This window comes from Drosophila suzukii, chromosome 3, assembly GCF_043229965.1.
Source record: "Drosophila suzukii chromosome 3, CBGP_Dsuzu_IsoJpt1.0, whole genome shotgun sequence".
Classification (NCBI taxonomy): domain Eukaryota; kingdom Metazoa; phylum Arthropoda; class Insecta; order Diptera; family Drosophilidae; genus Drosophila; species Drosophila suzukii.
The window spans coordinates 69,111,011-69,138,429 of NC_092082.1; the positions used below are offsets into that span (position 1 = coordinate 69,111,011).

The 27,419-nt window shown below is 40.8% G+C and overlaps 4 protein-coding genes across 6 annotated transcripts in view; 2 read left to right on the plus strand and 2 right to left on the minus strand.

Annotated features, from left to right (window-relative positions):
* Hs6st (heparan sulfate 6-O-sulfotransferase) overlaps positions 1-16,225 on the minus strand; it is an 88,565-nt gene extending 72,340 nt beyond the window's left edge. The window contains exons 1-2 of the mRNA XM_036816721.3: positions 15,869-16,225; positions 13,313-13,745 (exon numbers count right to left, since the gene is read on the minus strand). Coding sequence (XP_036672616.2) covers positions 13,313-13,498 — 186 coding nt within the window. The 5' untranslated portion in view covers positions 13,499-13,745; positions 15,869-16,225. The remainder of the gene's footprint in view (positions 1-13,312; positions 13,746-15,868) is intronic.
* An 801-nt stretch (positions 16,226-17,026) lies between these two features.
* Positions 17,027-20,977, plus strand: MED25 (Mediator complex subunit 25). The gene has a single exon (XM_036817375.3). It carries the CDS (start codon positions 17,138-17,140, stop codon positions 19,679-19,681), a length of 2,544 nt encoding a protein of 847 aa, XP_036673270.3. The 5' UTR covers positions 17,027-17,137; the 3' UTR covers positions 19,682-20,977.
* LOC108005052 (uncharacterized) lies at positions 20,158-21,725 on the minus strand. The gene is made up of 2 exons (XM_036816821.3): positions 21,584-21,725; positions 20,158-20,972 (listed from the first exon to the last, which is right to left on the minus strand). Exons 1-2 carry the CDS (start codon positions 21,638-21,640, stop codon positions 20,283-20,285), a joined length of 747 nt encoding a protein of 248 aa, XP_036672716.3. The 5' UTR covers positions 21,641-21,725; the 3' UTR covers positions 20,158-20,282.
* Positions 21,726-22,025: 300 nt separating this feature from the next.
* Positions 22,026-27,227, plus strand: LOC108005028 (uncharacterized). Of its 3 annotated transcripts, none has more exons than XM_065866074.2 (5): positions 22,026-22,189; positions 22,589-25,262; positions 25,325-25,516; positions 26,046-26,826; positions 26,885-27,227. In XM_065866074.2, the coding sequence occupies exons 1-5, from the start codon at positions 22,154-22,156 to the stop codon at positions 27,090-27,092; spliced, it is 3,891 nt and encodes a 1,296-aa protein (XP_065722146.2). In that variant the 5' UTR covers positions 22,026-22,153; the 3' UTR covers positions 27,093-27,227. The 3 variants fall into 3 exon arrangements, with proteins under 3 accessions (XP_065722146.2, XP_036672700.3, XP_036672699.3); XM_036816804.3 differs by having other exon boundaries at positions 22,033-22,189; positions 22,498-25,262; XM_036816805.3 differs by lacking the exons at positions 26,046-26,826; positions 26,885-27,227 and having other exon boundaries at positions 22,032-22,189; positions 22,498-25,262; positions 25,329-25,422.
* Positions 27,228-27,419: the final 192 nt, after the last annotated feature.

A 27,419-nucleotide genomic window follows, 5' to 3' on the forward strand; every position in this document is an offset into this window, starting at 1 on the left:
AACGCACAGCTCGGCAACTTTTCAATTGTTGGCGACAATTTGCAGCCTTATGGCATAATTTATGCAATGTTAACGGGGCGGTGAAAGGCGGGGAAATTGGGTAGTTGTGATGTGACATGCCTGCTGGCAATTTGAATTAAGTGTAGTTAATGTTGACAAACGTCGTCTGTCCGGCCTGAGAACAATGTTTCCCATCTGCCCGCCCATCTCTCCACGGAGTTCACTGGGGCGACTCAGTCGGGACAAATATATATGCGTACATATATCATCCGTATCCCAACCCCTATACACATCTAACCCCCATTTGGATCCCCTTAGATGCTGACAACAAGATGGGGTCCCACTGAAGTGGCATTTGCCCAGAGCAGACAGCCAAACATGATTGATGGATGCTCCGGACGACGAGTGCGAGATTAAGATAATCGACATTTCTATAATATAATTCCCCAGTCCCGGAGATCTGCGGGTTAAGTGAATTCGGGGCGCTGGCATAACTACACAAATTGAATAAATATTAATAAAGTCAAGAGTTAACGGATGTGTGACTAAACTAAGTGTAGCATACTCAATAATGGTTGATTGATTGAATCTGTTGATACATAATACAGCCATTTAAGATTAGAATTCAGGGAAAGAATGTTTTTATAAAATCAAGAACTATTATTTTATAAAAATATAAAATATTTTAAAATTTACTAGAATTATACTTTTTTAACGAATTCTATTTTTAATGAATCCTTTTGTTGGTTGGCTGTCTTTGACATGTACACAGAGAGAAATATCAAAGAACATTATTCTTGACTGACTGGACTGATAGTTAAGTTGTTGAGATATACTACGCAAATACCGCCAATTCAACTTGATTCGAGCAAAATAAAAACATTTTCAATTTAAGAATGTCATTCTATTTTTAAGAAGATTTTCAACTCAGATGAGAACTTTAGAATTTTCTGTGTACCACTTTGATTTTACAGTCTACTGCTTTAATCGTTGCAATGAGCTAAACTTCATTGCAGATTTAATTCAATTTAATGCAGCTCAATTAGGAAGAGCTTGCCCAGTAAGCTATTGTTTAATATTATTAATGCTTGTTCAGCGCTTGATTCCCATTCAATTTGAATCTAATAATGTCTAAGTATCTTCCAATATAAACATTGATATTACACCTCCCTGCAAACAATGCTAATTGGGTAGAATTTTCAATGATTTCTTATATGTATGTTTTCCTTTCCAGACACCTTCTAATGCTTATGAGAAATATACATACACGCCCCTTTCGGCCCTGAATGGTGATGGATAAATAGAAATCGATATTTCCTTCCTGAATCGACACCTTTCCGTTGTCATTGCGGCAGATGATGTCCTTTCTGGTTGCACTCTCAGGTAGATAGATGTACTCCACACACAATTGTCGAGCACAAACACAAGATATGGCCACAAAGAAGGTCCGGGAAAATCAATAGAAACAAAGCCTAAGCCCCGGAAGGGTGTGTTTGGATGTGTGTATAGACTATATGAGTGTGCCAGGGCCTTCTAGTGGGGACTGCAAACAATGGCCACGTACCACAGGACACGGGCAGATCTTATCTGCAGCCAGGCCAGAAGTGAGGGAACGGAAAAGAACGTGTTAATAGATATTAGGCTGGTTGTTTGTTGGCCCTGTTCTGAGAACAGGAAATCGGGGCGTGACTGAAATTTATAAATACTTTTTTCAATTCCCCCGAAAATTTTCAAAGCACATTAGACTGTGCATTTTTGTTTTCTTTTTGAATCAAAGTTGTTAATTTTATTAAACATATCCGTATGTCGATGGAATACGTAATTTCTTGGTTATGAATTTCCGAATGAGGGTCAGAACGATTAGGGTTTCTCTTGTAGGGGACCATAGATAGTTGTCAATTGGGTTCGGCTTCTATTCAATTTAAAACGCGCCACTTAAATGGAGTTCCTCTTGCAAACCCGTTACCACACCGCCATCTCCGGGTTGTCGTCTATTTTCGTAGCCCACCAAAAGTGCATTGACATTGCCACATTGCTAAATTCATTGGCAGCCCATGCCAATTTTAATTCCTCGTTTCTGCCTCTGTTGTTGCGTTGTCTCATTTCTTTTTTACGTTTTTTATTTTTTTGTATTTTTATTTCCTCTGAACCCGCATTCGTTTAGCTCTCAAGTGACGACAAACGACCGAATGCCGAATGCCAAATGCCAGGCCGTAGTCAACGGAGTCACAAGAGTCAGCTTCACTCTTCGTTCCACTAAACTGCCTCAAATGCCGCGTGACGCATAGAGACGGTTTAATTCCTCGGCCCCTCGTTGAAATACTCTATCAACGGGAATGTTTCAATTCCATTTCAATGTTAGCCTTATCAGTAGAACTATTTGATTTAAAAAAAAGTTTTGATTCAAGGAAAGTTTTTTTTTTCAAACTAGGGATTCTTTGTTATTAAACACCTATTGTTTAGAACTTGTTTGTTCCATTAACTGATAAGGATAGGATGGATATTCACCAGAAAATTTCTGTCAAAAGCCAGAACAACTTTTCACAATAAAAATAATCTCATACTAATCTTTCCTCAGGGTATTAAAAACCACCGTTCTCTTGCCAAACTTTCTTTTTCCCTTGGTTTTTGTATATATTTTACATATTTTGCATGTCTCCTGCGGGGTCTCAACGCCTCGTTGGCCGCCCATTTGTCCAGCTCTCCGTCTCCATCGCTCCCCACACCCCATAGACCCCATCCCACTTCCAGTTCCATCTCCATTTCCAGTTCCAGTAACCCCAGCACGCATTTTAAAACGGCTGCAACAACAAACACAGCGGAATTGCATTCATATTCATGTGACAATTTGCATGAGATACAATGAGGCCATAATATGAGTAGAAGTCACCATAGAACTTTGTTTTCTATGCTGAAAAAGCAATTTTTTCTAATTTATGTGCCCATTTAAATAAAACGAAAGAGGAGAATCAACTTTGTTGAATGGGCAAAGTTTTTGGCTCCCAAACAAGAATTGCTTGTGACGGATTAAAAAGAAATTCTTTTGTTTCAAGAATTATAAGTATTAATAAAAAAAACAAATTGATGAAGGATGACTGGTAAGAAAAATTATTTCTATAGCAGGAAGTTGAAAAAACATAATGAATAATAGATTATTGGTAATGAACAAAAGAGATAGCTTGTTCTCAATTTTAATTTTTCAAACAAAGCTCAACAAAAGTCTTGAACAGTTCTTTTGAAATAAATATCTATAAGTAAAACACCCCATTTAAACTGCATTGCATTATTTTTCCTTTAATAATTTTAATATATTTAACCCAGAAAGTCGGAAAAAAACAGTGAATCATAAATTATTGATAATGAACATAGAGATAGCTTATACTCAGTTATTTTTCTAAACAAAATTCGACAAAAGCCTGAAGAAATATTTCCCAAATAAATACCATTAAATAAAGTACCCCAGATCCCATTACCTCAAACTGCATTGCATTACTAACCATCAAAGATATGCCATACGCAAAACTATAATGTATTCTTCGGTTGAAAAGGAAAAATACGAGAGAATAAAGAATAAGCAAGACAAAAAGAAGGACAGAAGCTGCTTCCGTTTGGTCTCAATTGCATTTCTGTGTTCTCATGTGCGGTCCATGTTCGGTTTTGGGTCCGACTTAGGTCCCCTTGCCTCCGATTTTGTCAACATATGTTCAACATAATCACAAACAAGCAAGGGTATTACTTTAACACAAACATCATCGAAGGAGAAAAGAAGAACAACAATTCGATGGACAAGGGAGAGGGATCCGAAATTCAATTTGCTGCATTTGGAATTTAATTTGAGGAGATTCGATGATTTGGTTCGAATCTCTTTCAGTTTCAGTTCAGTCTAGTGCCTTTTTGTTTTCGTATTGTTCTCGGCCACTTGAGCGGCTTATGCTAAATAGACAAACACATTTTTCTAACAATTCCCCCTAAAAGTCTGGTGAATGTGTGGCATCTCGAAGCTGTCTAAGTGACCCATTCGTCAAGGGGGCGTTGAAAGTTGGCTGCATTTTTTGAAGTTGCGATGATGAATTGTTCGAAGTAGTGGCAGACGGCAGCTGCTGATGGCCTGTCGGTCAAGATGAAAAGATGAGTGGCAAATGCTATTGAACCATAACAGATAGCCAGATTTTGTAGAGATTTCTCGGAGTTTCATGGGATCCATTAATGGTTTGGGCCTATAAATACACTTGCGCATGGGTATCTATCTGGGGAATCGTTTGATATTTCCATATAAATAGCCTTCGCTTCACACTATTGACATTTGCACCGCTCCCTCGAAGTCCTCTCGGTCAGCTCGATTTCTCGAGACGATTTACGACTTCCGTGAAGCACTTTCAGTGGCCAGCAGTATGCAATCGGCATTCACGGAGTGCCTCCGATTTAAATATACAAATCCTCCAGACATACACCTAAACGTCTAGAAGCCTGTGCGTGTTTGATATGCAGTTCATGTCTCGGATGTCTGCATTGATGGAAATTGCAAGGAGTATCCAATACGGCAGAAGAGATTTACAGTGAAGCCTTCCTGGATTAGATTTCTCCAGAAATAAATGCATCTATAAGTTATGCAAGTGATTACATTTTTTGGGAAGGAAGTTATGAACTAAATCTTTAATTTTTTAGAATTTTATAAACAAACTACAACTACTGTACTACTCAAAGTTTAGAAAGTTCAGCTCATCTTGAAATATTTAACATGATTTTTTTTTACCCCTAACTTAATTAAAGTCTAAAGAATTTGCGGTTTGTATCTAAGGAGTAATACTGTACCGCCAAACATATCACAAACAACTCTCGCACATTGGAAATGTGAGTTTAGGGGAGGGCATTGGGTTAAAAGAAAGAATGTGGGGAGAGATGGATCTGACATGGGGTGCGGTGGTGGTGATGGTGATGGAAACCCACTCAAATCTGTATGGGAGGTCCAAGGAGAAGCTAATCTGATTTATCAGACTGAAAATAGATTTTATGCGAAAAGAAAATCCAAAGAGGATAAGGAAAGATATGCCAATAAAAGCGAATGTTAAAGATTGAAGCGGAATAAGTTGCTTAAAGACAGAAAGTGAAACATTGGATCTCATATTCAATGAAAATATGAATATGGGATGATTGGAAAATATTAAACAAGAAGAAACCCCTCAATTAAATTTAATAATTAAAATCCAGACCTCCCTCTCGCACACCACGAATAATTAATTTGCTCCACCACTTCAGACACAATACTGTCATTAATTTCACCTAATTTGCTATGCCCCCACCCGAGGAACTCCAAATTAATCACCTACAGAAACCCTTCATAAATCAAAAGAAAAAAACCCCATTAAGGATATCCATATTACTTGTGAGTGTATACTAAAGTATTTCTTGAGTTCAAGTGCTGGGAAACATCAAAAACATGTTTCGGTCAATAGCAATTCCTTTTTTTTACACTGCTACTTTTTTTGTTCACTTTGCTGTCGTTTCCACTTGAGCAATTAATACGTGAGCAAACTGAAAAATATGTCAGAGTTGTGGGGGATCGGATGCCACTGAGGGGGTGTCCTAAAGATGGAGAAACGGCGTCTTAGCCAAGTGCAAAACAATGTTCAAGTGGTGTATTGTTGCCAAAAAACAAGTAGTTTGAACGAAAGTCACGAATGAGATTTACTCAGTAGTATTCTTGTAACATGCAAAATCGACTTAAAAGTAAATCTTCCTTATAAGGTAACTGATTTTGATATAAAAGATAGATAATATCCATAGAACATATTTATACTAACTTTAAATTTCATCAACAAAAACTACCTATGGAGTGTACACAGACAAAAAAAACGGAACAATACTTGTTTGATACAGTCTCCTCAATTTTCACATATCAATTTTTTTCATATCAAAATAATATGAACTCATATCAATATGATTCAAAATCATATCAATTACAAATGTTGATATGAACCCGTATCATATTGATATGAATCCGTATCATATTGATATGAATCCGTATCATATTGGTATGAAGTCGTAACATCAAAGAGTCTTTGAAAAATAGTATGAATACGTATTTTTGTGAATATTTCGTGTTTGTACAAATATGTCCAAATATTTATAATACAATCTATAAGTCACGGTTCCCTGTGGCTTATTTTTGAGTCGTATTAACCTTAAGTATATGTCAGCATCTGCGCAGAATCCTCATACCCATATTGGTACCGTGTACGAAAGTGAAGCTACCATCATAACATCGAGAGTGTGCAAAAACTTCAGATTGTTTCTCATCTTTGGGCTTCTGTATCCAACGTCTGCCAATGGATTATTTTTATCACAGCTCACAGAACCCCCCGCATTAAGAACGAAACGAAGAAGTTAAACATGAAACGGGGAAGAATAATAGATAGAAACCATAAAGCGAGACATTCTGCAATTGCGAAACCCAAACACGCCTCTCACATTGCAATGTGCACATTGACAATGCATTGTCGCACAACTTGATCTATATATATGCATATACGGGGTAGACACAATAACAATGATTGTAATTATCACTGTCATTATGGCGATGACGATGATTGAGTTTAGTGTGTAGAATGAGATATAAAGCATTTCACACAGATGATAATGAAATGTTGGTTTTTCTTTTTTTCCACTGAGCTTGGGTATATAGATGTACTTAGAGGAGTATAGCATTGTCGAAAATCTGCTCATATTTCAGTCAACCAAGCGGAAATCCTTTATGCCCCACCGCTCACTCGTCAACCTACCCAGAATTTCCCCAGCCCCCTCTTGGTCATATAATAAATACTAACGGTTTTGCCTGGCTTTTCCAGCCAACTCACATTTTTGCAGCTCGTTAAATAGGCGACAGTCGAGAGTAAAGTTGCCCCTCTTTTCCCGCTTTTAGACACTCTGCATTCATTGTTAGTCCGTAGACTTTTTAGTTGCTTGTTTTGGGTTGCATTGTGTGAAAAAGTTTTAATTGGATGCTTATTACACAAATTTGCTCGTTTTCTTTTCTGCTCCATACATTTTGCTGTTGTTACTGGCAATGGTATTTGTATTTTTTAGATAGAAGCCAAATGAACAGAAAAAAGTGAAAAGTAAGTGAGTTTTAATGTTTTATTACGGTTAATAAAGTTTTAGACATTTTTTAAAACTTTATAAAGATTGGATCACATTTAAATATTTGTATCATATTCATTTCAAATGAAAAACTCGAAATGTCTACTAAGTTGAAACCTTGATAACTCTATTGAAAATATAAAGAGCATATCATTAGTCGAATATTTTATCCCAGATAACTTGATAAACCCTTCAATGGCACTGGCACTTTTTAGTTAAAAGCCAAAAGAACACCACAAAGTGAAAAGAAAGTGAGCTTAAATGTTTATTTGCGGTTAATAAAATTTAAAAAAAATATTTGGGAATCGTATAATGATTGATTACATATTTTTAATCATTTTTTTTTATCCTACATCCTTAGTTGAATAATTTCTTGAAAATATATAGAGCATATCATTAGTAAAATATTTCATCACAGAGAAATAAGAGCCAAAGGAACAGAAAATAGTTAAAAGTAAGTGCGTTTTAAGGACCTTTTACGGTAAATAAATTTTTAAAAAATATTTGTGAACTTTTTATTAATAGGTTTTTAATGATTAGATCACATTTTACATTTTGTATATGATATTTATTTCATATGAATAATTCTAAGTATTTAATGTATGTCTGCTAGGTTGCAATTTTGATGATTAAAGAGCATTACAAGAGCCTAACATTTCAGTCCATAGAATTTGATAGATAGACCCTTTAATGGCCCTGTCAAAATCCGACTTACATTTCGTTCTACCATTTCTGCACTGAAATGATAATGCACCTGGCCTCCCTATCATTCGCATTGCATAATGCTGAGCCCAAAAATAATCCAATTAGCCAGGACTTAAATGCACATGCTGCTGCAACGACGAAATGATGCCAATTAGTATTACAAAACGCTAATTGCATTTTACGAAACGTTTGAATTGAATTTCTAATTGCCAATTGCTGCGGCACAATGATTTTGCACATAAATGAATAATTCTAAATGGATTTCGAAACGGCCAAGAGTGGAAAAAACAGACGAATGGAAATTTTGCAAAATGCCCGCGGCGCACATCTGTTACCACCACTGATGAAAAGGAATTCTGCAAAAATATCACGATTCCGTTCAAACAATTCAATGAGCAGTTTAGGGCATCATACATTTAGATTTATTCCTGATTTCTGACACCACGAATGGAATGCAGGGAAAATGGAAAATGTGAAATAGTTTATTGGGAAATAATTATGATTATGAGGCCAAATGTCGAATGCCGAATGCAAACGTTTGATCCGCTTTCATGAGCAGCCCTAAGGGCCTTAAAAGCCGTATACATAGAGGGTTTGCTATCTACCTGCATTGCCATTTAAGATCATAAACGGCTATCAGTTTACAGCGCTTTCAAAACATAAGACCTCGCTGTGGAGACTCAATAAAAGGTACAAAAGAGAATAGATGATGACTGGGTAATGCTCTTTAGAAGGTTTTTTGGAAGGTTTTCTTTAGGATGTGGAAACAATACATCACAATAGTGTTTGTAATATATGGTTAAAACGTTATTTTGAAAATATTCAACAAAATATTATAGTTACTGTATTTAAAATTAAAAAAAGAGAGTTCTACATTAGTTATTTGGGGTTTTGTTAGGAAATCATTTCAATATTAACTTTTTATTTAAATTAACTTTCATATAGTTTCTTGTTTTAATAATATATTATGGTTACATTTTGTTATCAAAACAAATGTTAAAAACCAAATATCCCCCCTAAGCACCTTACCCAAACACGTACACCAAATTATAAGTCGCCGAGACAAAAATAAAACCTGTTTCTCGGCAGCGAAAAAGAGGAAGAACGACAAAGCAAGCTGGGCTATCAAAAAACTTTTATCACAAAGAAAAGCTAAACCAGTCAACGGGTTTTATTTCGGGCTTTTGTTGTTGGCTAATTTGTCCAGGGGTTTTCGTTACTCGAGACGTTGCATCCTTAGAGAACCGATATCTGAGCATCTGATTTGCAGGCTGACCATTTTTTTGATCTTTTGCGCACGAATTAACTTCAAACAGGCGTGAATAATGCCCCGCTGATCGTTTTTGTCCTTTGTTTTTTCGGGAATCTGGAAATTCATTTGCCCCAAAGAGAGGCCACATTAAAGTGCCGCCCGACACCCGACACACTTGCCCCGGATTTGTACCCATCGACAAGCTTTATGACATGTGCGGTTTGAGTTATGACCGGCTCTTGATTTTTTGCGGCATGTGCGGTGCTTGAATTTCTGATTCCCCTTCGCTTCCTCGCTTCCTCGCATATTTCAGATGGCTGATAGTTTAATTGGTCTGGACTTTATGTGTTTTGCGGTTTTTGTTTGCCCTCGTCTTATTACTGGACTGCTTTTATGCTTTTTTGTTATTTTTTTTCCCTCCAGTTGCTACTGGTCTTTGACTCGAGTGTAATGAAGACGTCACATGGCAGGCATATTAAGGCTAATTGATTATGCCAAAGTTGCTGAAAAAGTTAAGGCAGCTCTGAAACTTATCTTGATCGTGCAGCCAAAACAATTAAGGGAATTCTCTGGGCGTTTATAGGCATTTGACACAAAAGGCCACTGAGAATTGTTAGGAAAACCCACACAAAGAGCCAGTCCCACCATTTGAAACCATAAATATCTTAGAAGGCAGTACTAAATCACATAATAAATCGTTTACACGTTGACGAGGGAAGAGTTAAAGGTAATTGAGACATTTAAGACACAGGAGGGCCTGCATTTCCCCAGAAAGATTTAAAATAACTCGTAATCTGGTGACAAATCTGATCAGATGTCTTACGAAAGTCCCCATAAAAATCTCTTGGAATCTATAAATCCCACACTCAATTAAATTGATTAACGCTGCCATAAAAAGAGGACAATAAAATGCAGGCAGCAAACAAATCTTTGCTAATAAAACGCATAAACAAAAACCAAAAATGTATTCATGGAGTAAACTTTTTACGACCCGAAAGCTGAAGCCAAAGTTTGGCACGATCTGGCCGGTAACGACAAGTGTTTTGCAGTTTTAATGGAGACATAAAAACTGATATAAATACAGGAATTTCATATACTGTACATTCCCCTGTAATTTGGTAAATAAACCAAACCCAAAAAAAAAGAGTTGCTACAAAAAGCATAGATATGTGGAAAAGGCGCCATAAAAACTAGAAACAAAACATTTTCATTGTGGATTGCGGGCACGAGTATAAATTTCGTAAAACAATTGGCCAGACAACACCAAAAAAAGGTCATAAATAGTTTTCATTTCATTAGCTGCGCTTTGTGAATTGGCCCGAAATTCGAGCAACCACTGCAACAAATATGAAAGCTGAAAATGCAAGCGTACCGAAATAATAAACATTGGTTTTGTTTACTCAATCAGGTAAACCAAAGAGGCAAAGAAGAAGAGCATATAAACAAAAACACACACCTGTAATTGAACTTTGGACCCCATTCGAATGTTGCGTAAACAATTACAGATCGGACGTCACAACAATCACAAAATCCTCTCTAACCGCAATTTATTTAAAACTCAAACATACTCAAACAACTCGAGCCACTCGAACAGCGGCATTTAATTAATGGCTTTTTATCGAGACTGAATAAATATTCGGTGATTTAAAATTTGCATAAATTGAAATAAATAAAACCAAATTAGAAAAAAAAAAATACAACATTTAAACAAGAGCTGCTGGCAGCCATGAAAAGCTGAAGCATTGGGTATTCAGAGTAAAAGTCAACGAATTTGTTTATGTTCAAGTGGCAGATAGTGTTTACACATTTGTGGCTACCTTTGGAGAAGTCAAAGGAGCTGGGAATTTGAGTGGTAGATAAAGTTTACACATTTATTAGCATTTTTCGTATGCCATGGGCTATTGAATTGCTAGCTGCCATATAAAATAGTGTTAATTATGAGGTAGATTAAGATAGAGCCTAGCATTATTAAGAGATTGATAGACCATTGAAAAGGCCACTAATATAAAAATGTAATTGCATTTTATTACCAATCAATCCACAAATTTTTAACAGGGTATATTTTTAATGATGCATATAAAAATCCCATTTATTTGATAATGCCGACCAGTAAAAAAGATTTTTCCCCTGCATAATTTCTAAATGTAATAGTCTTACAAACCACAATTAATAGACTTCTTTAAGATTATATTTTCAAATTAGAGAGCACTTAAAAAGACCCCTTACTTAAAGTAGTAACATTACCGACTAAATGAAATGGAAGGAGAGGCAAATTCCCCCAGGAAGGACAATTAAAAATCGCTTGTAATTAATCTTACTAAGTACCAAGAGTTCAAGAATTCCGGGCACTCCAAGTAATTTATGTTCAACTTGGCCCATTAAGAATACAAATCTGAGTACCCCCGAAATGGGCCGCCCTCGCATCCGAAATAATAGAATAATCTGTCTGTTTTCCCTTGGACACGCAACGCATGAGACTCATTTTCATGTTTGGCTTTCGCCACACTATTCATTTAAGCATGTTTTTCTGTTACGCGTACAACTAATTAAGCTATTTTTAAAATAGAAGGCGAATTTTCGAACGCACGCACAGAGGGGCGTGGCCACGCCCCACTAGTCACTATGTCTGGCAAGATCGCGTGCGGAAAAAAACAAAATAAAGAGGGCGAGGCAGCTGCGCTCAATTAATGTCATTTTGCTGGGTATTTCAATTTGGAAATTATTCTATATACACCCAAAAAAAAACAGAGAGTAAAGAATAAAAAAAATTAAAGTATAGATTTAAGACTAATTAATATAAAGTTTATTCTTTAAAGTTTCGTTTCTATATTAGAAAATTTAGAATTTGGATTTGTGATATTATTTTTAAACCAAACAATTTAAACTTAAAACTTTGGAAATTATTAATTTAATATTCATCTTATTGACGCCAAAATGGTGTAGAAAAAACTTTTAAATATTTGCTTTTCTATGACTATTTTTTTCGGTGTACTTATAATGCACAAGCAACCCCGCCAAAAATCTAAATTAGTGGTGTCCATAGCATAAACATTCAAAAATATATCTATATCATAAGCACAGCCATTTGACATTGAACTCATTCTAAGAGTCACGCCCACTTGGTTATTTTTTCGGTTTTTGGACAAGGAAGGAATTTGTTCTTTGTTTAATTAAAGTTCGCCAAAAAAAAATTAATACATATTTTCAGAGTAACATATATAGAAGCCAATACAGACAGATATAGAATTATATCCGGCTGCAACTGGAAATTTATGGCCTTCTTTAACAAATTTATCGAAGCTAATATTAGAGATGACTGGCACGAGCGGGATTAATTGTTAAATCTACATATCTGAGGCTAACAAAGTTGAGTTAATACCGTCTGGTTTGGGTTTATGTGTCCCCAGGGTGGAATTTTATGCGCTGTTTTGCCTCGGTTTGAATTTTATGGCCGACGAGTGCACTTTACACCTCGGCCATTAAATCATTCATGAAATATGGGGAGGAAGCCCTATTAGTCCTACAGACTAGACAAATTTCAATCAAGCGCATTCGTGAAAGATTTATGGGCTATACTGATTATGAATACTGACCCAAAAATACCAATCAAAATAGTTTCTAATGAAATTGTATGTTTAAGATTAAAAAAATTAATAATAGGGCGCACGTGTCAATGATTTATGAATGATGCATTGTAAGTGAAATAAAAAGTTTACACAATCGTTCTGTACTAAGCTTTGTAATGCTACACATTTCCCAACCGTGAACGAACATCTCATTCAGGGCGAATTTCATTAGCACCTTTGCGTAAACAATTTCAAAATTTTAAAGGCGCCAACCGAAAGGCGGTAAACAAAACATTTTGTTTTGTCTAATTAAAGCTCACAAAAATAGACAAACATTCAGGAAGATTTTCTATATTATAAAAGCTGTCTGTAATCCGCTGGGAAACAGAAACATTCCGACGCATATTTTGATAGGCATATATATATGCAAACCTCGAGCTAATAAATTTCTCGATGCGCCGTAGAAAAACGAGTTTGGTCTGCCAAAAAGAATGACTGGTAATTTCAATAAAAACACAAACGTAAAAAATATAAATTATGAAATTCCGAATTTTGCCAATGGGTGTGCTAATTTGCATTGGCGCCAAGGGGCAAGGTATACGGTAATTTATGGTTAACGCAATGAGAATATATAAGGGGCTTTGAGACCTACCTGATCTTGACAAAAGTAACCGAATCCGATGATACCGGCGATGGCCAGAAAGAGACAAAATACAATGATTGTTCGTATTTTGGAGCGCGGTTCCATTTTCTTGATTTCATAAACTCCACTGGGTAGCAATAAGGCAAAATCACTATCGACTTGAACAGATACGTTCTTATGCATATCCACGGGCATGTTCCATACCCCTGGCCCTTCCAACGAATTGCGAACTGGGTATCGCACTAGACCATCACAGGTCCACCCGAATCGAGTCGAACCGGGTATCGGTATTGGCGTACCGCAACCAGAACCGGGGAATCGGAGGCGAGGCCAACTCAATCATACTTCAGTCGTTGCCCGATAAGAATTCTGGAAATGGGAACACCTTCGCCCATCGCTGTCCGCGCGGAAATGTTTTTCCTTGTCTCTAGTTTTCCAGTAGCTGCAATTAGAGTGGAGTGGAAATTCGTTAAGTAACTTATTTATTTGGGAGCACTTCGATCACGAGCGGACTAATTCCGGTTGACTGCCACTTGACCGGGCAGATAAGGGCTATCTCTTATCTAGCCACTTACTCGGTAAGTGAAAGCTTTTCAAAGGAAACATAAATAATTTAAAAGACTTTAATTATAGGACCGACTGATAACAAATTAACTGATAGTTAAAGCGCAGTTTAAATTTGTTTATTTTGGTTGGGGGCAATGAATCTTGCCATTTGTCTATGGTTTTAATTGGCAAATCCATAAGCAAATTTTGAAGACAAGGCGTTCAATTTTGCGTTGGTGCAATAAAAAATTATCTTTATTTGTGTGGGAAATCTTGAAATAGACTGCGCAAACAATCGCGATCTGCAAAATATATGGGGTTAAGATAAAATTCATAAGCCAAATATTGATGAAAAAAAAGTAGAGTAAACAAGTAAAACTGTCAGACGAAGAGTAATGAATTTAGTATACCCTAAACAAAATCAAAAAAGTTAAGTTAAAATGTAATACCACACTTACATTATATAATCTTAAAATCATAGTTCGGATTTTAAATTAGGGTGTAGGACATAGACAAAATATAGGTGCGTAAAAATCAATATAATAGCCGCTACAATAAGACAGATAAAATAGCAATTTTTATTACTTTGATAGTGAGCACCCTCATTTTTATATGCTTCCCTAGATACCAGTTTGTTTGTTTATTCAGAATCGCTTTATCGGGCTAGATATACATAGGTAAATATATAAATGTGTAATATATTTGTAACAATCTCGGTATTATTGGGAAATAAGTTCTAAGAAATCGCACGAGGCAATGTATTGGAATGCCACTTTACGGGAGACGAATTTTATCTTACGATTGAAGCTTAAACTATAAAATATGTTAAAAATATAAGCTGGATACGTGTAGAAATTAAGGTTTAGCAAGAGTACATATATCAGAATTCTTTCATATCATATCAAGTACTAAGATCTTAAGTGGTTATGAAGAAATTATAAAAAACCTTTATATCATATGAAGTTCAGAGATTCCAAGGGGATAAGAATTGACTAAGCATGGTTTTTTGGTGTTCCTTTATAATATGAGCCCTATCTTTTTAGTAACCAGATTTTAATGTATGAAAACACCCGTACATATTTTATCTTTTAATAAATATTATAAACTAGGTTTATATAGAAAGTCCTGATAAAAGCTCAGGTGTTACATGAGTGGATTGATCAGATTTGGTTAGGTGTGAAGATCTTGTTATGAGAGTATTTTCCTAAGTAAGAAATCCTATCTTTTTAGGAACCTTATTTTAATGTATGAAAACACCCGTACATATATTATCTTTTAATAAATATTATAAAATAGGTTTATATAGAAAATCCTGATAGAATCTAAGGTGTTACATGAGTGGAACGATCAGATTTGGTTAGGTGTGAAGATCTTGCCATGGGAGTATTTTCCTAAGTAAGAAATCCCGCGTGGGAATGAATGCACTTGGGGTTTAACACCTGCTGGCTGCTGGTTGTGCCACCAACCTCTCCCGGAAGTGTATTTAAATGTAGAAACACCCAACCGACTGGCGATCGGCAGTCAGAGTGACGCTCAAACCGCTGTGGCTGCTGTTTTTTTATGTAGGCGCCTTAATTTCGCGATCGTAGCTTTTGGCGAGTTCGCAATTGTTGTAAACAAATGGGAACAACTACGGGGGATAAAAAAAAGGCAGATGTGGCGAAACATGTTGCCAGGCAACCATAACAAACGGGAATGCCGTGGACACATGGCCATTTGATTCACTTTGCAGTGCTCTAAACTACAATTAAATCTTGCTAATTGCCTAACCAAATTATCAGTTTCCCCGTCGCAGTGACGTCAGTGCACAGAGAATAATTATAATAATAGAATGAAACGATGAAGCAACATTGCAGTAAAAAAAAACACACAAACAAAAAGGAGCAACAAAAACAGAGAGAGGCCAAAAGAGAGAGAAAGAGAGCCCAGCCAGACAGAGCGAGAGGCAAAACAACAGCTGTTCTGCTGGCCAAATGCGAATTTGCCAATTTGACTTGAATTTAAGCAGATTTCACTCACTTTCCACTGGCCAACTGGCGTGTTTGTTGACTTTTCACAATTGTCGCGGCGTCACACGTTTATTTATTTACATTTCCCTGCGATTAAGGCGCTCGCACGCTCTCTTAGCGCACTTTCCGCTTTGTGCCACACATTCTGCGACGGCCACAAAAAAAAGCCCGCAATTCGCACTTGCGTCTGTTTTCAACTATCCTAACGATCGTTTTCCATGCACTGGCACTGTTCACTGTATATTGTTTGCTAGATTGCCACTTTTAATGCCTTTTTTCGTGTGTTTTCTACGAATTTTTGGGTAAAAACAACGCGGAGTCTGCGGCAACGTCCTTTTTCTGCGGAATTCGGCGAAAAACTGCGCAACTTGGGCAGCAGAAGCAGCTGATCGGGCTGCCAGACCGCCGCAGGTGCTGTCGCTGCGTGGGTCTGGCAGCCCTTGCCACAATCGATATAAACTATTCGATTATTGGTGACTAAACAAATATTAAAATTAAAAATGGAATATTAAATTCATAAGAAAACTATAAAGTAAGTTAGTAAGATTGTAAAATTTTCATTGATTATGGTAGGCTGGTGGTCGGATTCGAATCTGGAAACGAACAAACTCTTCCACTCGATGTGAGAAACCTGGCTTCCATGTTGGGAAACAAATGTATTTTAACATAATTGAACCTTTACACAAGGCAACCTTTATCATTCTTTTTAAATGCCTCAAAAACACCCTAATGACACTAACCTAATTTTTAAATGTGTACGGCTATTTAAGCAATTTTCTAAAAGCTGAATATTGGGGCTAATAATTTTCTTAAATATAATGTTAGGATGTTAGAAGCCTAGCCTCCATGTTGGAAATTAATGTATTTTAAAATATTTTAACCTTTACAAAAGGACCTTAATAATTTTTTTTAATTCCTTAAAAACACCCCAATGGCACGACTTATTAAGCATTTTTTTAAAAGCTGAATATATGGGCTAATATTTTTCTTTAATACAATATGGAACTTGTCCAACTTTGGTCTTACAAAATATGTGTGACACAATGCATTCTAAAAATATTAGATTAATCCTAGGTCCTAAGCTCTTTGAAAGTGTATCCAATTTTGTGGCATATTGACAACCCTATAAGCCGCTACGAGTCAAGCGCTATCGATAACCACAGACCGATAGTCAAAACAAACTGCGAGAGAAGAAGAAGAGCGGTAAAAAGGAACAAAGTTTAGATTTTTCGCAACAAGTTTTCGCATTTAAAGAAAACTTCCACCCTCCGGATTAACCATGGAGGTGGACCAGATGCCGCTGGCCGACGTGGTCTTCATCATCGAGGGCAGCGCCATCAACGGGGCGTACATCAACGAGCTGAAAACCAATTACATCCTGCCGACGCTGGAGCACTTTACCACTGGCTCCATTGACGAGCGGGAATACCTGATTGCGGAGCGATTTGCCACGCTGTACGGAATCGTGGTGTACCGCACTGCGGCCAATCTGCTGGAGCCCGTGTGCGCCACCTACGGACCCTTCCTGCAGCCCCAGAAGGTGATGGAGACGATCGAAAGATTACCACTGGTGGGAGGTGGAATGGAGTCCTGTGCCCACATGGCCGAAGGATTTGCTGCGGCCCACGGCTGCTTCGACGACATCAGCGAACGGCGCCAGCTGCTCGACCAGACCAGCGTCCAGAGGCACTGCATCCTCATCTGCAATAGTCCGCCATACCAGATGCCCACCACGGAATCGTGGAAGTATCCGGGCAAATCCTGTGAGCAACTGGCGGCACTTTTCAACGAGCGCAAGATTAACCTATCCATCATTGCGCCTCGGAAGATGCCGGTGCTGTTTAAGCTTTTTATGAAGGCCGACGGAGATCAGCCCATTACGAGCAAAAACTACGCCAAAAACATCCGGCATCTGGTGCTGCTCAAGGGCTACAGTCTCAAGGAGCGAGCTCCCAGTCCCAACAGCATGGCGGCCCAGATGGCCGCCCCCAATGCAGCTCAGGCTGCAGTGCAGCAACAGCAACAGAATCCGACGGGTCAGCAGCAGCCAGGTCAGGGCATGCCCATGGACACCACGCCAGCCCAACAGCAGCAGCAACAACAACAGCAGCAGCAACAGCAAGGCAATCCCCAGCAACAAGTCATGAACATGAATTCCATGCAGCAACAGCAACCTGGTCCCAATCCCCAGGCTGGCCTTCTCAATCCACAGCAACAACAGCAGCTCCTGCAGCAACAGCAACAACAGCAGCAGAATCAATTTGTGCCCAATCAGATGCAGAATCCGAACTTCCAGCAGAACGTGGGACCCGGCCAAAACCGGTGGATGTTTCCCAACCAGCCGGGACAGGCACGTCCGCCCTACATGCAGGGAGCAGGCAATGTGGGCGGTGTTGGCCAAGGCGGGGGCATGCAACAGAATCCAAATTCTGCTCTGATCTCGCGTATTAATGCACCGCCGCCGAACCAAACGGTTACCTCGCTACAGCAGCAGCAACAACAGCAGGCCCAGCAACAGCAACAACAGGCTCAACAGCAGCAGCAGCAGAGGATGCAGATGCTCAACCAGCAGCAAATGCTGAACCACCAACAGCTGCAACAGCAACAGCAACTAGCCCAACAACAGCAGCAGCAGGGGCAGCAACAGCAACAGGGCAATCCCAATGCCGGCAACAACATGATGCCGGCTGGCAATGCGGGCAACATGCCCAATCCACAGCAACAGCAGCAAGTGGGACAAGTGGCCAATCCCCAACAGCAGGGAAATCCTCAGCAGCAACAGCAGGCGAATGCGCAGCAGGAGCAGGCCTCCCTGCGCGAGAAGATATGGACTGGGGTGCTGGAATGGTCAGAGAAACCGAAATCGGATCAGCAGAAGATTCCTCACACACTCCAGTGCACAGTGTGCACCAACATCAAAGACGGCGAGCCCGAGATCAAGGCTGAGAACTGGCCGCCCAAGCTGTTGATGCAGCTAATGCCCAAGCATCTGGTTGGCAACATAGGCGGGCAGTTCCTGAAGGACTCAAAGATGGTTGTTTTTCGACCCACTCCGGGAGAAGCACTTGATTCGCTGGCGAAAATGATGACCTCCGGCTACGCTGGCTGCGTTCACTTCTCCTCCATTCCCAACTCGCCCGCCTGCGATCTCAAGGTTCTTATTTTGCTCTACACTCCCGATCGCAACGCCTTTCTGGGCTTCATTCCCAACAATCAGGCAATGTTTGTGGAGCGTCTGCGCAAAGTTATTCAGCAAAAGCAGCACGGCAACATGCAACAGCAGCAACAACAGCAGCAAATGATGCAGCAACAGGGCAAGTCGCCCATGGAGCTGCAGCAGCAACAGCAACAACAGCAGCAGATGCAACAGGACAACTCGCAGCAACAACACTACAACCAGTATCAGCTCAACATGCAGATGGGCGGAGGAGGTCCAGGCGGAGGACCAGGACCTGGCCCCGGCGGTATGGCCATGCAGCAGAATCAGATGCAAATGAACATGATGCAGCAACAGCGGATGCCGCTGGGCGTGGGCGTTGGACCAGGTGGTGTGCCTAATCCCAATCTCCAACAGCAGTTACAACAGGTGGCGCCGAACGTGGCCGCAATGCAACAGCAACAGGCACAACAGCAACAGCAGCGCATGGTTCGCCCCATGATGAGCAACAACAATCCGGGACTTCGCCAGCTTCTACAGCATCAGACTACGCCAGGCAACCAGTTCCGTCCGCAGATGGCAGGCCAGAATCCTAATCAAATGGGCGCCGGCGGTCCAATGGTTGGCAATCGTAACTTTGACGATGGCAGCTATGAGTTCATGTAGGCTCCTTCAAAAGATCGCATAGCAAACTAGATTTAAGCTTCTTAAATATTTGATACAGTCCAACTCGAAGTCTCTATTTTGGGATATACAAAATCTACAAAGATTTTGAGGTCGTTTAGATGTAGCCCAACTTTTTTGAGTCACAGAGTTTCTGCAGACTAACCATAAGGGGTTACATATGTTTTTTTGACCAAAAAACAAGAACGCTTTCATGATTTTTTTTTAATATTTGGAATGATATTTTAAGCTTACATGATTTGGTATTTGCGTTACCTCAGGCTAATCGACATAAAGAGCATAACTTTCAAGGAATGTCACATAAATTATGGGTGCGATCGAATTAAAGTTTAGATAGTCTAGATAACTATAAAAAAAAACCTTTTGTAACCCCTTAAGCTATGCGTAAGCTCTGCATATAATAGTGAACATGTCTCCATTTCCTATTTCCCCTAATTTAAACATTAAACTGCAATTAGTTTCGACATTTTTATCATATTTCGTTTATTAATTGTATTTAATTAGTATGGATCAATAGTGATGAATATTCAATTTACGAAAAGTTAATATTAATCACAGAACACAGAGTCCGGATAGAAGCCAACTAATTTCCTCCCCCGCCGCCGCCAGAGGAAGCTGAACTTGCATTCCCAGCACTAGCGGCAAAGAGCTTCCGCAGATTCGTCAGGATTCCAATGAGTACTGTGCCGGCGGTGCCCAACGTCTCCAGGAGATCGAAGCTGGTGCTGTCGATGGCCGTCTCTCGATCCTCCTCCGTTTCGATGGCCGGAGAGCTGATGTTACCGGCAGGATGATGCGTTTCGTGGACGCCATGGTGTCCAATCAGGCGATGGGTATTACTCTTGACGTGGGAATCGTTTACACCACCACCACCTACCGCATTGATTAGGTGCTTTACCGGCTCCAGGACCGGAATAGCCAGCTTAATGCGATGCCATTCATCTGATGATTCGGTGAAGCCCTCGTGTTGCTCCCCAGCGATCTCCATATCATCCAGCATGTTGCGTTCACTGACTGGCTCGTCGTCCGTCTCCACAGATAGCTGCAGACTAACATTACCCGGCAACTGCAACAAACTGCTGAAAAGCTGCTGCAAATGCGCCGAGTTAGTCGCCTCTGCCTCATTCTGTTCAAAATCGAACTCCGAACGGACTCCAGACTTCGGTTTCTGGTTCACAAAGCTGGTCACATGTTGCATTTCGTTTTTGGGATAGGAATCACTGGAGTTGGTTGGCTTGGCGGATGTCGTCGTCAGCAGCAGCAGCCACAAAAACTGCAGATATATACGGGAGAAATGGAACCTTTAATTGGCACTTAATGACCGGCTTCACGTATGTTTATGAATATTGAATGCGATCGATAATGAGGCTTTCTATATTCAAATCCCACCGTGCACGCGTCGCTAGACCTTGAAATCGTTCTATAAGATATGACAATACTGCAAATCAAAGATCAGTTTTTGGAGCTATGATATGTTACTGTCTGTGCGTTTGTGGTTCCAATACATGGCAGAGAGGATATGATCGAAAGTATGATAGAGTTTTGGTGATCATATTTTGTACCTTCTAGTAGGGTCTTTAAAATTAATTACATTTTTTTAAACCATTTATTTAATAGCTTTTTTTCATAAAGGTTCGGCACGATTCAGTTCATAATTTCAAAGTTTATGTTTAAAAAATACACTTAGTCTAAAGATATCCACTTTCGTAATTTTAGACCAAATTAAAACAAAGCAAATATTTCAAATTTGTTACTTGACCTACACCAATCTAAAAATTGCAGCTCCTTCAATAGTTTATGAGTCACTGACGTTTCTAGAAAACCCACTGTTCGAATTCAGCCATCATCATGTTCCCCACTAATCAAAGCCACGAGTATGCTTACATTCAAAAAGACAATACAACATATGGAACTATATGTGGAACTGGCCAATCGCAACATTGTCAATGAAATACACGGATCTAACTCTTGTCTAGAAATCGAAACTGAAACCGAAACAGAAACCGCTGCCAGCAAAAGCAAAAATCGAACTGAACTTGGGTGACCAGAGCCCAGCTGAAGGCACTTGGCCGGTCGGCAGATTAATTAATATGCAGCAAAGGTAGGGGCAATTGTATTACCTAAATTATATTCAAAATGCATTTAGAGGCCCCGAAAAAGTTGGCTCTCCTGGGTTCGGACGGTATGATGATGATATGGGCTCATATCTGCATCAAAATGTTGCACTTATCGATTTTATCAAGGATATCCACATCGAATATAACTAAAATTTCGAGAACACAGTAGGCTTCTGGGCTTAAGTTACTAATTTGGCATGATTTTTGGATTCATTGTCTAGACACAGCTCACAGCTATCACACACAACATATTTTAAACCTAAAAAAAATTCCACCAAATTCAAAATTTCAAAATTTTTGTTCTGGACCTTTTAATAGAAGTGTAAAGTTTTGTATTATGCGCGTATTTGGTAGAGTAACGAACTATTTTAAGGTAAGCGAGCTAAGGACAAAGTTATTTTATTCGTAGAGATTGAGCGTAAATTGAAGTCGTTGTAAAGTAAAAAGCTAGGATAGTGCGTTCCTGGCGGTTACTGCATATAATTTGAATTCCACTTCGAAATTTTTTCTTGTAAAAACCTATGTATAATCAGTAGGCCCCTTATTTTATGTTGACATTTCACTAGACTAGTACCTTATTTCCTTTCACTACGTCTAACACACCACACTCCATTTCGGTTTCCCCTTTCTTTTTTCAAAACTAAAATTCTACCGTGACTAATATATGCATTCTGGATAAAGTGAAAAAAAAATTCTCAAAACATAAAAAGCAAAAATGCCGGGGATACTCGGGACGTTCCCGACTCATCGTCTTGGACCGCACCTCTCGCAGATATCCCGATGCCTTAGCTACCACGCTCCGCTCTTCCGGCCGCGCAGCCTGATCCACGAAAAGAGGTTCAGACAGTTGTGCATCAGTGTCACCTCTGGAGCCAAGACGACTCCTCAGGCTGACAGGACCTGCAATCCAGGTCGCGTCCGGGTGCAGAAGTACTCGCAGAAGGGCAACAATGTCTTCTCTATCAGCGACAATGTGGATATGTTGCGGAAACGGATCAGCTTCTCTGGGACATCGGGCAATGCACCCAAGATCCTGCCCATTGGCCTGATCACACCGGAAACTGGCGATGGCAAGGAACTGAAGATCGTCATCGTGCCTTTGGACCTGTCCGGCATGGATGCCAATGCTCTGAAGGATACACTGGAGACCATCAACCAGTTGCGGTTGTACGCCAATCATATAGAGACCTTTTCCAGCAGCATGGTCGAGGAATACGGCGCCTTGAACGAAGCCCTTCAGGAAGTGGAATCGCAGGCACAGTCGGAAGACGTCAAGGCGGAGTCCAACGCCGATGATCGTAAATTCTGGGAAAGCTACCCATCCTCACCAGCGGCCGACGTCGATGCCGTGGGAACCGCAATGGATGCGGGCATGGGTGCGGGGTCCAACATGCCCCTGCAGCGCCAGGCTGCGGTCAGTAGCTGCCTTCAGAACTCTCTGGGAAATCCAGTTCGTCCAGCAGCTACCAGTTCTTCACTGAAAACCACCAAGTCCATGTCAGCGCTGGCCCAACCCGAACCCATCCAGGACTCTGGCCTGGGAGCAAATCTCAAAGAGCTCGCCTCCCAAGAGGGCGACTTTGTCGAGGAGGTGCGAGTGGATGTGCCGCAGGATCTGAGCAATCGACTCAACGAGATGGCAGTCTCCTCCATGGAGCTGTCCTTTGAAATGGACATGACCAACCTGCGAGATGCTCTCAATAACAAGGACCCGAATTCGGTAGCTCCGCAAAATCCCATGATCTGTATGCACACCAAGGTGGAACTGGATGCAACCGGTAAGGCGGTGCAAACCCTGCCTCTCAGGTTCAATGCCTTGATCTCTGGCGTGGTGGAGATCGATGCTCAGAAGCTTAAGGACGCCCAGTTGACAGAGGATAAAATGCCAGGGTTCAACGATGACCTCACATCGCTGGCTGCCAATCTTTGCAGCACCGCCCTGGAAAAGGGTTTCGCCACCAGCTCAAAATCTCCGGACGACCCCTATATCGCCGATCTGGAACTGACCAAGGATGAGGAGGCCTTTCCGACCAGGATCATCGATACTTCCTATATGTCGGCATCTACTCAAATCGGACATCAGCGTGAAGCCCTGCAGAAGATAGCAGAGGAAGCTTCTACTGTGCCGGGCATCCAGGAGGTGGAGGTACCTGTTCCGGTGGACAAGGATGGCTGCAAGAATCCGCCCGTGAAGCCCAAGCGCAAATGTCCTGGCAAGTGTCCCCTAATCACAGATCCTTGCAAGGAGGATCCTTGCGAGCGTCCTGAAAAGAAAAAGGCTCCCAAGAAAAAGGCGGTACAAACCACGGAGATAACATCAAAGGCCAAGGGTGGCGCTAAGAAAGATTCCTGTGCAAAGGGCGGAAAAGGCAAGAAGGACGGCGGTGCCAAGAAAAAGGATCCTTGTGCTAAGTTCAAGTCTGGGGAGAAGAAAGATCCTTGTGCCAAGAAGGACGATAAGAAAAAGGATCCGTGCGCCAAGAAGAAAGATCCCTGTGCCAAGAAAGACGATAAGAAAAAGGATCCCTGTGCCAAGAAGAAGGATCCTTGCGCCAAGAAAGACGATAAGAAGAAAGATCCTTGTGCCAAGAAGAAGGATCCCTGTGCCAAAAAAGATGATAAAAAGAAAGATCCCTGTGCCAAGAAGAAGGATCCGTGTGCCAAAAAAGACGATAAGAAGAAAGATCCCTGTGCCAAGAAGAAGGATCCTTGTGCTAAGAAGGACGATAAAAAGAAGGATCCATGTGCCAAGAAGAAGGATCCTTGCGCGAAGAAAGACGATAAGAAGAAAGACCCTTGTGCCAAGGACAAAAAGAAGGATCCCTGTGCTAAGGGGGGAAAGGATGACAAAAAGAAAAAGGATCCATGCGCCAAGTTCAAGAAGGGCGGCAAGGATGGCAAGGATAAGTGCAAGTTCTCCACCTTTTCTAGGCGTCCAGATCCAAGCAAACGCTATCTGTCCACTGCCCTGAGCCAAGTCTTCCAAGAATCGGCTCCAGTTCCAAAAGCTCCCCGCTTCCAAGTCTACTCCACTCTTGTACGCCGTCACTATCGTGTCCCTGCTCTCAAGACCTCGAGCTCCTGCCAGTGTTCCCTATGTAAGGGTCATCTGCTGGACAAGGCAACTCCTCCTGCCCGGTTCACGATCAACACAACCCTTCTGCGGCGACGCTTTGGTGGACTTGCGGGTAGGATCACCCCTGGTTCACTGAGCCAATTTAGCTATCGGGGATACGCGAAGAAAAGCAAGAAGGGCGGCAAGTGCGGCCAGATGGCGCCCAAGTACCCCAAGAGTCGTGGCAAGGACATTAAGGAGCGGACGGGCTTGCGAGAGGATTGCTTCAGCGGTGAAGACGGCGGTTGCGGGATCAAAAGCTGCACCGGCAAGTGCGCCAAGGTCAAGTTCCCCAAGAAAAAGTGCGAACGCAAGGAGAAAAAGGACGATGGTGCGTAGATTTGCGATAAGTGTTGGGTCTCGGTTTCCCCAGGTCAATCATCTCTTCCCAAGGTAGAATAGGCAATCTCTTGGCCAGGAATACCTCTGTGCAGCTGCAGACGCAACGAAGATCACTCAGCACAAGGGTCTGTTGCCACCCATCTCCGAAACCCAAATCTGACGAACAGGCTCTTGCGCTGCGTATCTCGAATTCCTATGAGGTCAAGGTGGTTCCCGTTTCCAAACCTCGTCCCAAGGATTTCGGTAAGATCATCCCTTCAATCCGCCTTAATTTCAATCTTGAAGGAAGGCTTTAGGAATATCTTTGGTATAATTAATTTAAATACTAATTTCTTCTTTGGTTACTTATGCTATTGATCAATATATTACTAGCTTAGCCTGAATTTCGGTATGGTTGTCCTATAGTAATATGATCATTCAATACTAATTCTGTTAAACTTATTCTATTAATCAATATTTTCCTGAACCTGATCCATAGTATTTCAATAAGGTATCCTTTAAAAAAAATCGAAATTAAAGTCAAAAACGAAAACTATAGTTATACTATTGGTATTATTAATTTATCACTCATCGTAGACTCTGAACAATTAACATTTTGATTTATTATTTGATCACTCATCGTAGACTTTTAATAATCAACATTTGGATTTAAATTGGTTATATTGATTACCTAATTTACTATTCACCTTCTACCAATATAAAGCTCCACACAACACAAAATATACTTATTAATATACTCTTTAAAATCAATATTATTCAATACCGACCCCAGACGTTCTTATTCGAACGGGTTCCGTGGCCATCTCGAACTCAGACATCCATGTGTACGAGAACGGCAGTCGCGACATAGAAGCCATGTCCCTGGGTCACGATGCCACGGGATTCGTGGAGGAAGTCGGTCGCTGTGTCCATCATCTGCACGTGGGTGACCGTGTCGTCATGGAGTCTGCCTTGTCCTGCGGCATCTGCGAACTGTGCAAGCAAGGGCAGTACAACATGTGCTCTGGGCTGGTGTACAATGGCTTCCTGAGCACCTACCAAACGCATCCGGCCGACCTATGTCATCGACTTCCCCCGTCCATCAGCATGGAGGAGGGCGCCCTAACCCAAACATTAGCCCTGGGATGTCAGGCGTGCTTCAAGGCCAACATCACGCCCACCAGCAATGTCCTCATCCTGGGATCCTGTCCGACGGCAGTGGCGGCAGGCATATGCGCCAATGCCATCGGGGCCAAGCGTGTGGCCATTGCAGGATGCATGGCTCCCGCCCTGGATGTGGTAGCCCGGGACTTTGGCTTCCAAGCCGTCGAGTTCGACAGCAACGCCCTGTTCGGTGAGGTCCTGGAGGCCATCTACAGCAAGTTCAAGGACTGGCCAGACTGCGTCATAAACTGCTCCATTTCGGCCATGACGATGAACCTGGCGGTCATGGCCTTGCAGCCTTGTGGCGTCTGCGTGCTGGCTGAGTGCGATTCGGAGTGCGCCAGTTTCAATGCCTTGGATGTCCTGATGAAGAACATCCGCCTGGTGCCCAGCTTTCGGTCCGCCAATATGTTAGTAAACCACAGGCCTAATAGGTACCACTAAGCTTAATCTTCTTCGATCCTACAGGTATCCCACTGCCATCCAACTCATGCGATCTGGTCGGGCGCTCATGCACAAGTTCATTACGGCCTCATATCCTCTGAGCAAGGCGGAGGAGGCCTTCCGAACTGCCCAGCACGAGTCCAACGTTGGGCTGGGGAAGATCATTGTTAACTGTGCGGACGAAGTGGACATCGAGGAGAATCTAGGGAGGAATTCCAAATCGGCATCGTAGAAAATTATGGTAGTAAAAGCTGTGTAGGAGACCACATCAATGAATTCTATTATACTTGAGGTTGCTACTCTTGTGTTTTCGATTTTAAATTGGGAATTAAAATAAAACAATAAATTTTAAGTATTGCAACAAAAATCGCTTCGCATTTTACTAAGTTCTGCGTGGGCCCATAAAACAATTAATTTGAAAGTGCGGTCATTAAAATACTTCAAATAAATATTCTTTAACAGCATTCTAAAATCTATCCTCTCTGGCTCATCGGTAGATTTGTTTATGTGTATACATACATTCATTTATATATTTATGTAAATATATTTTATAAAATTA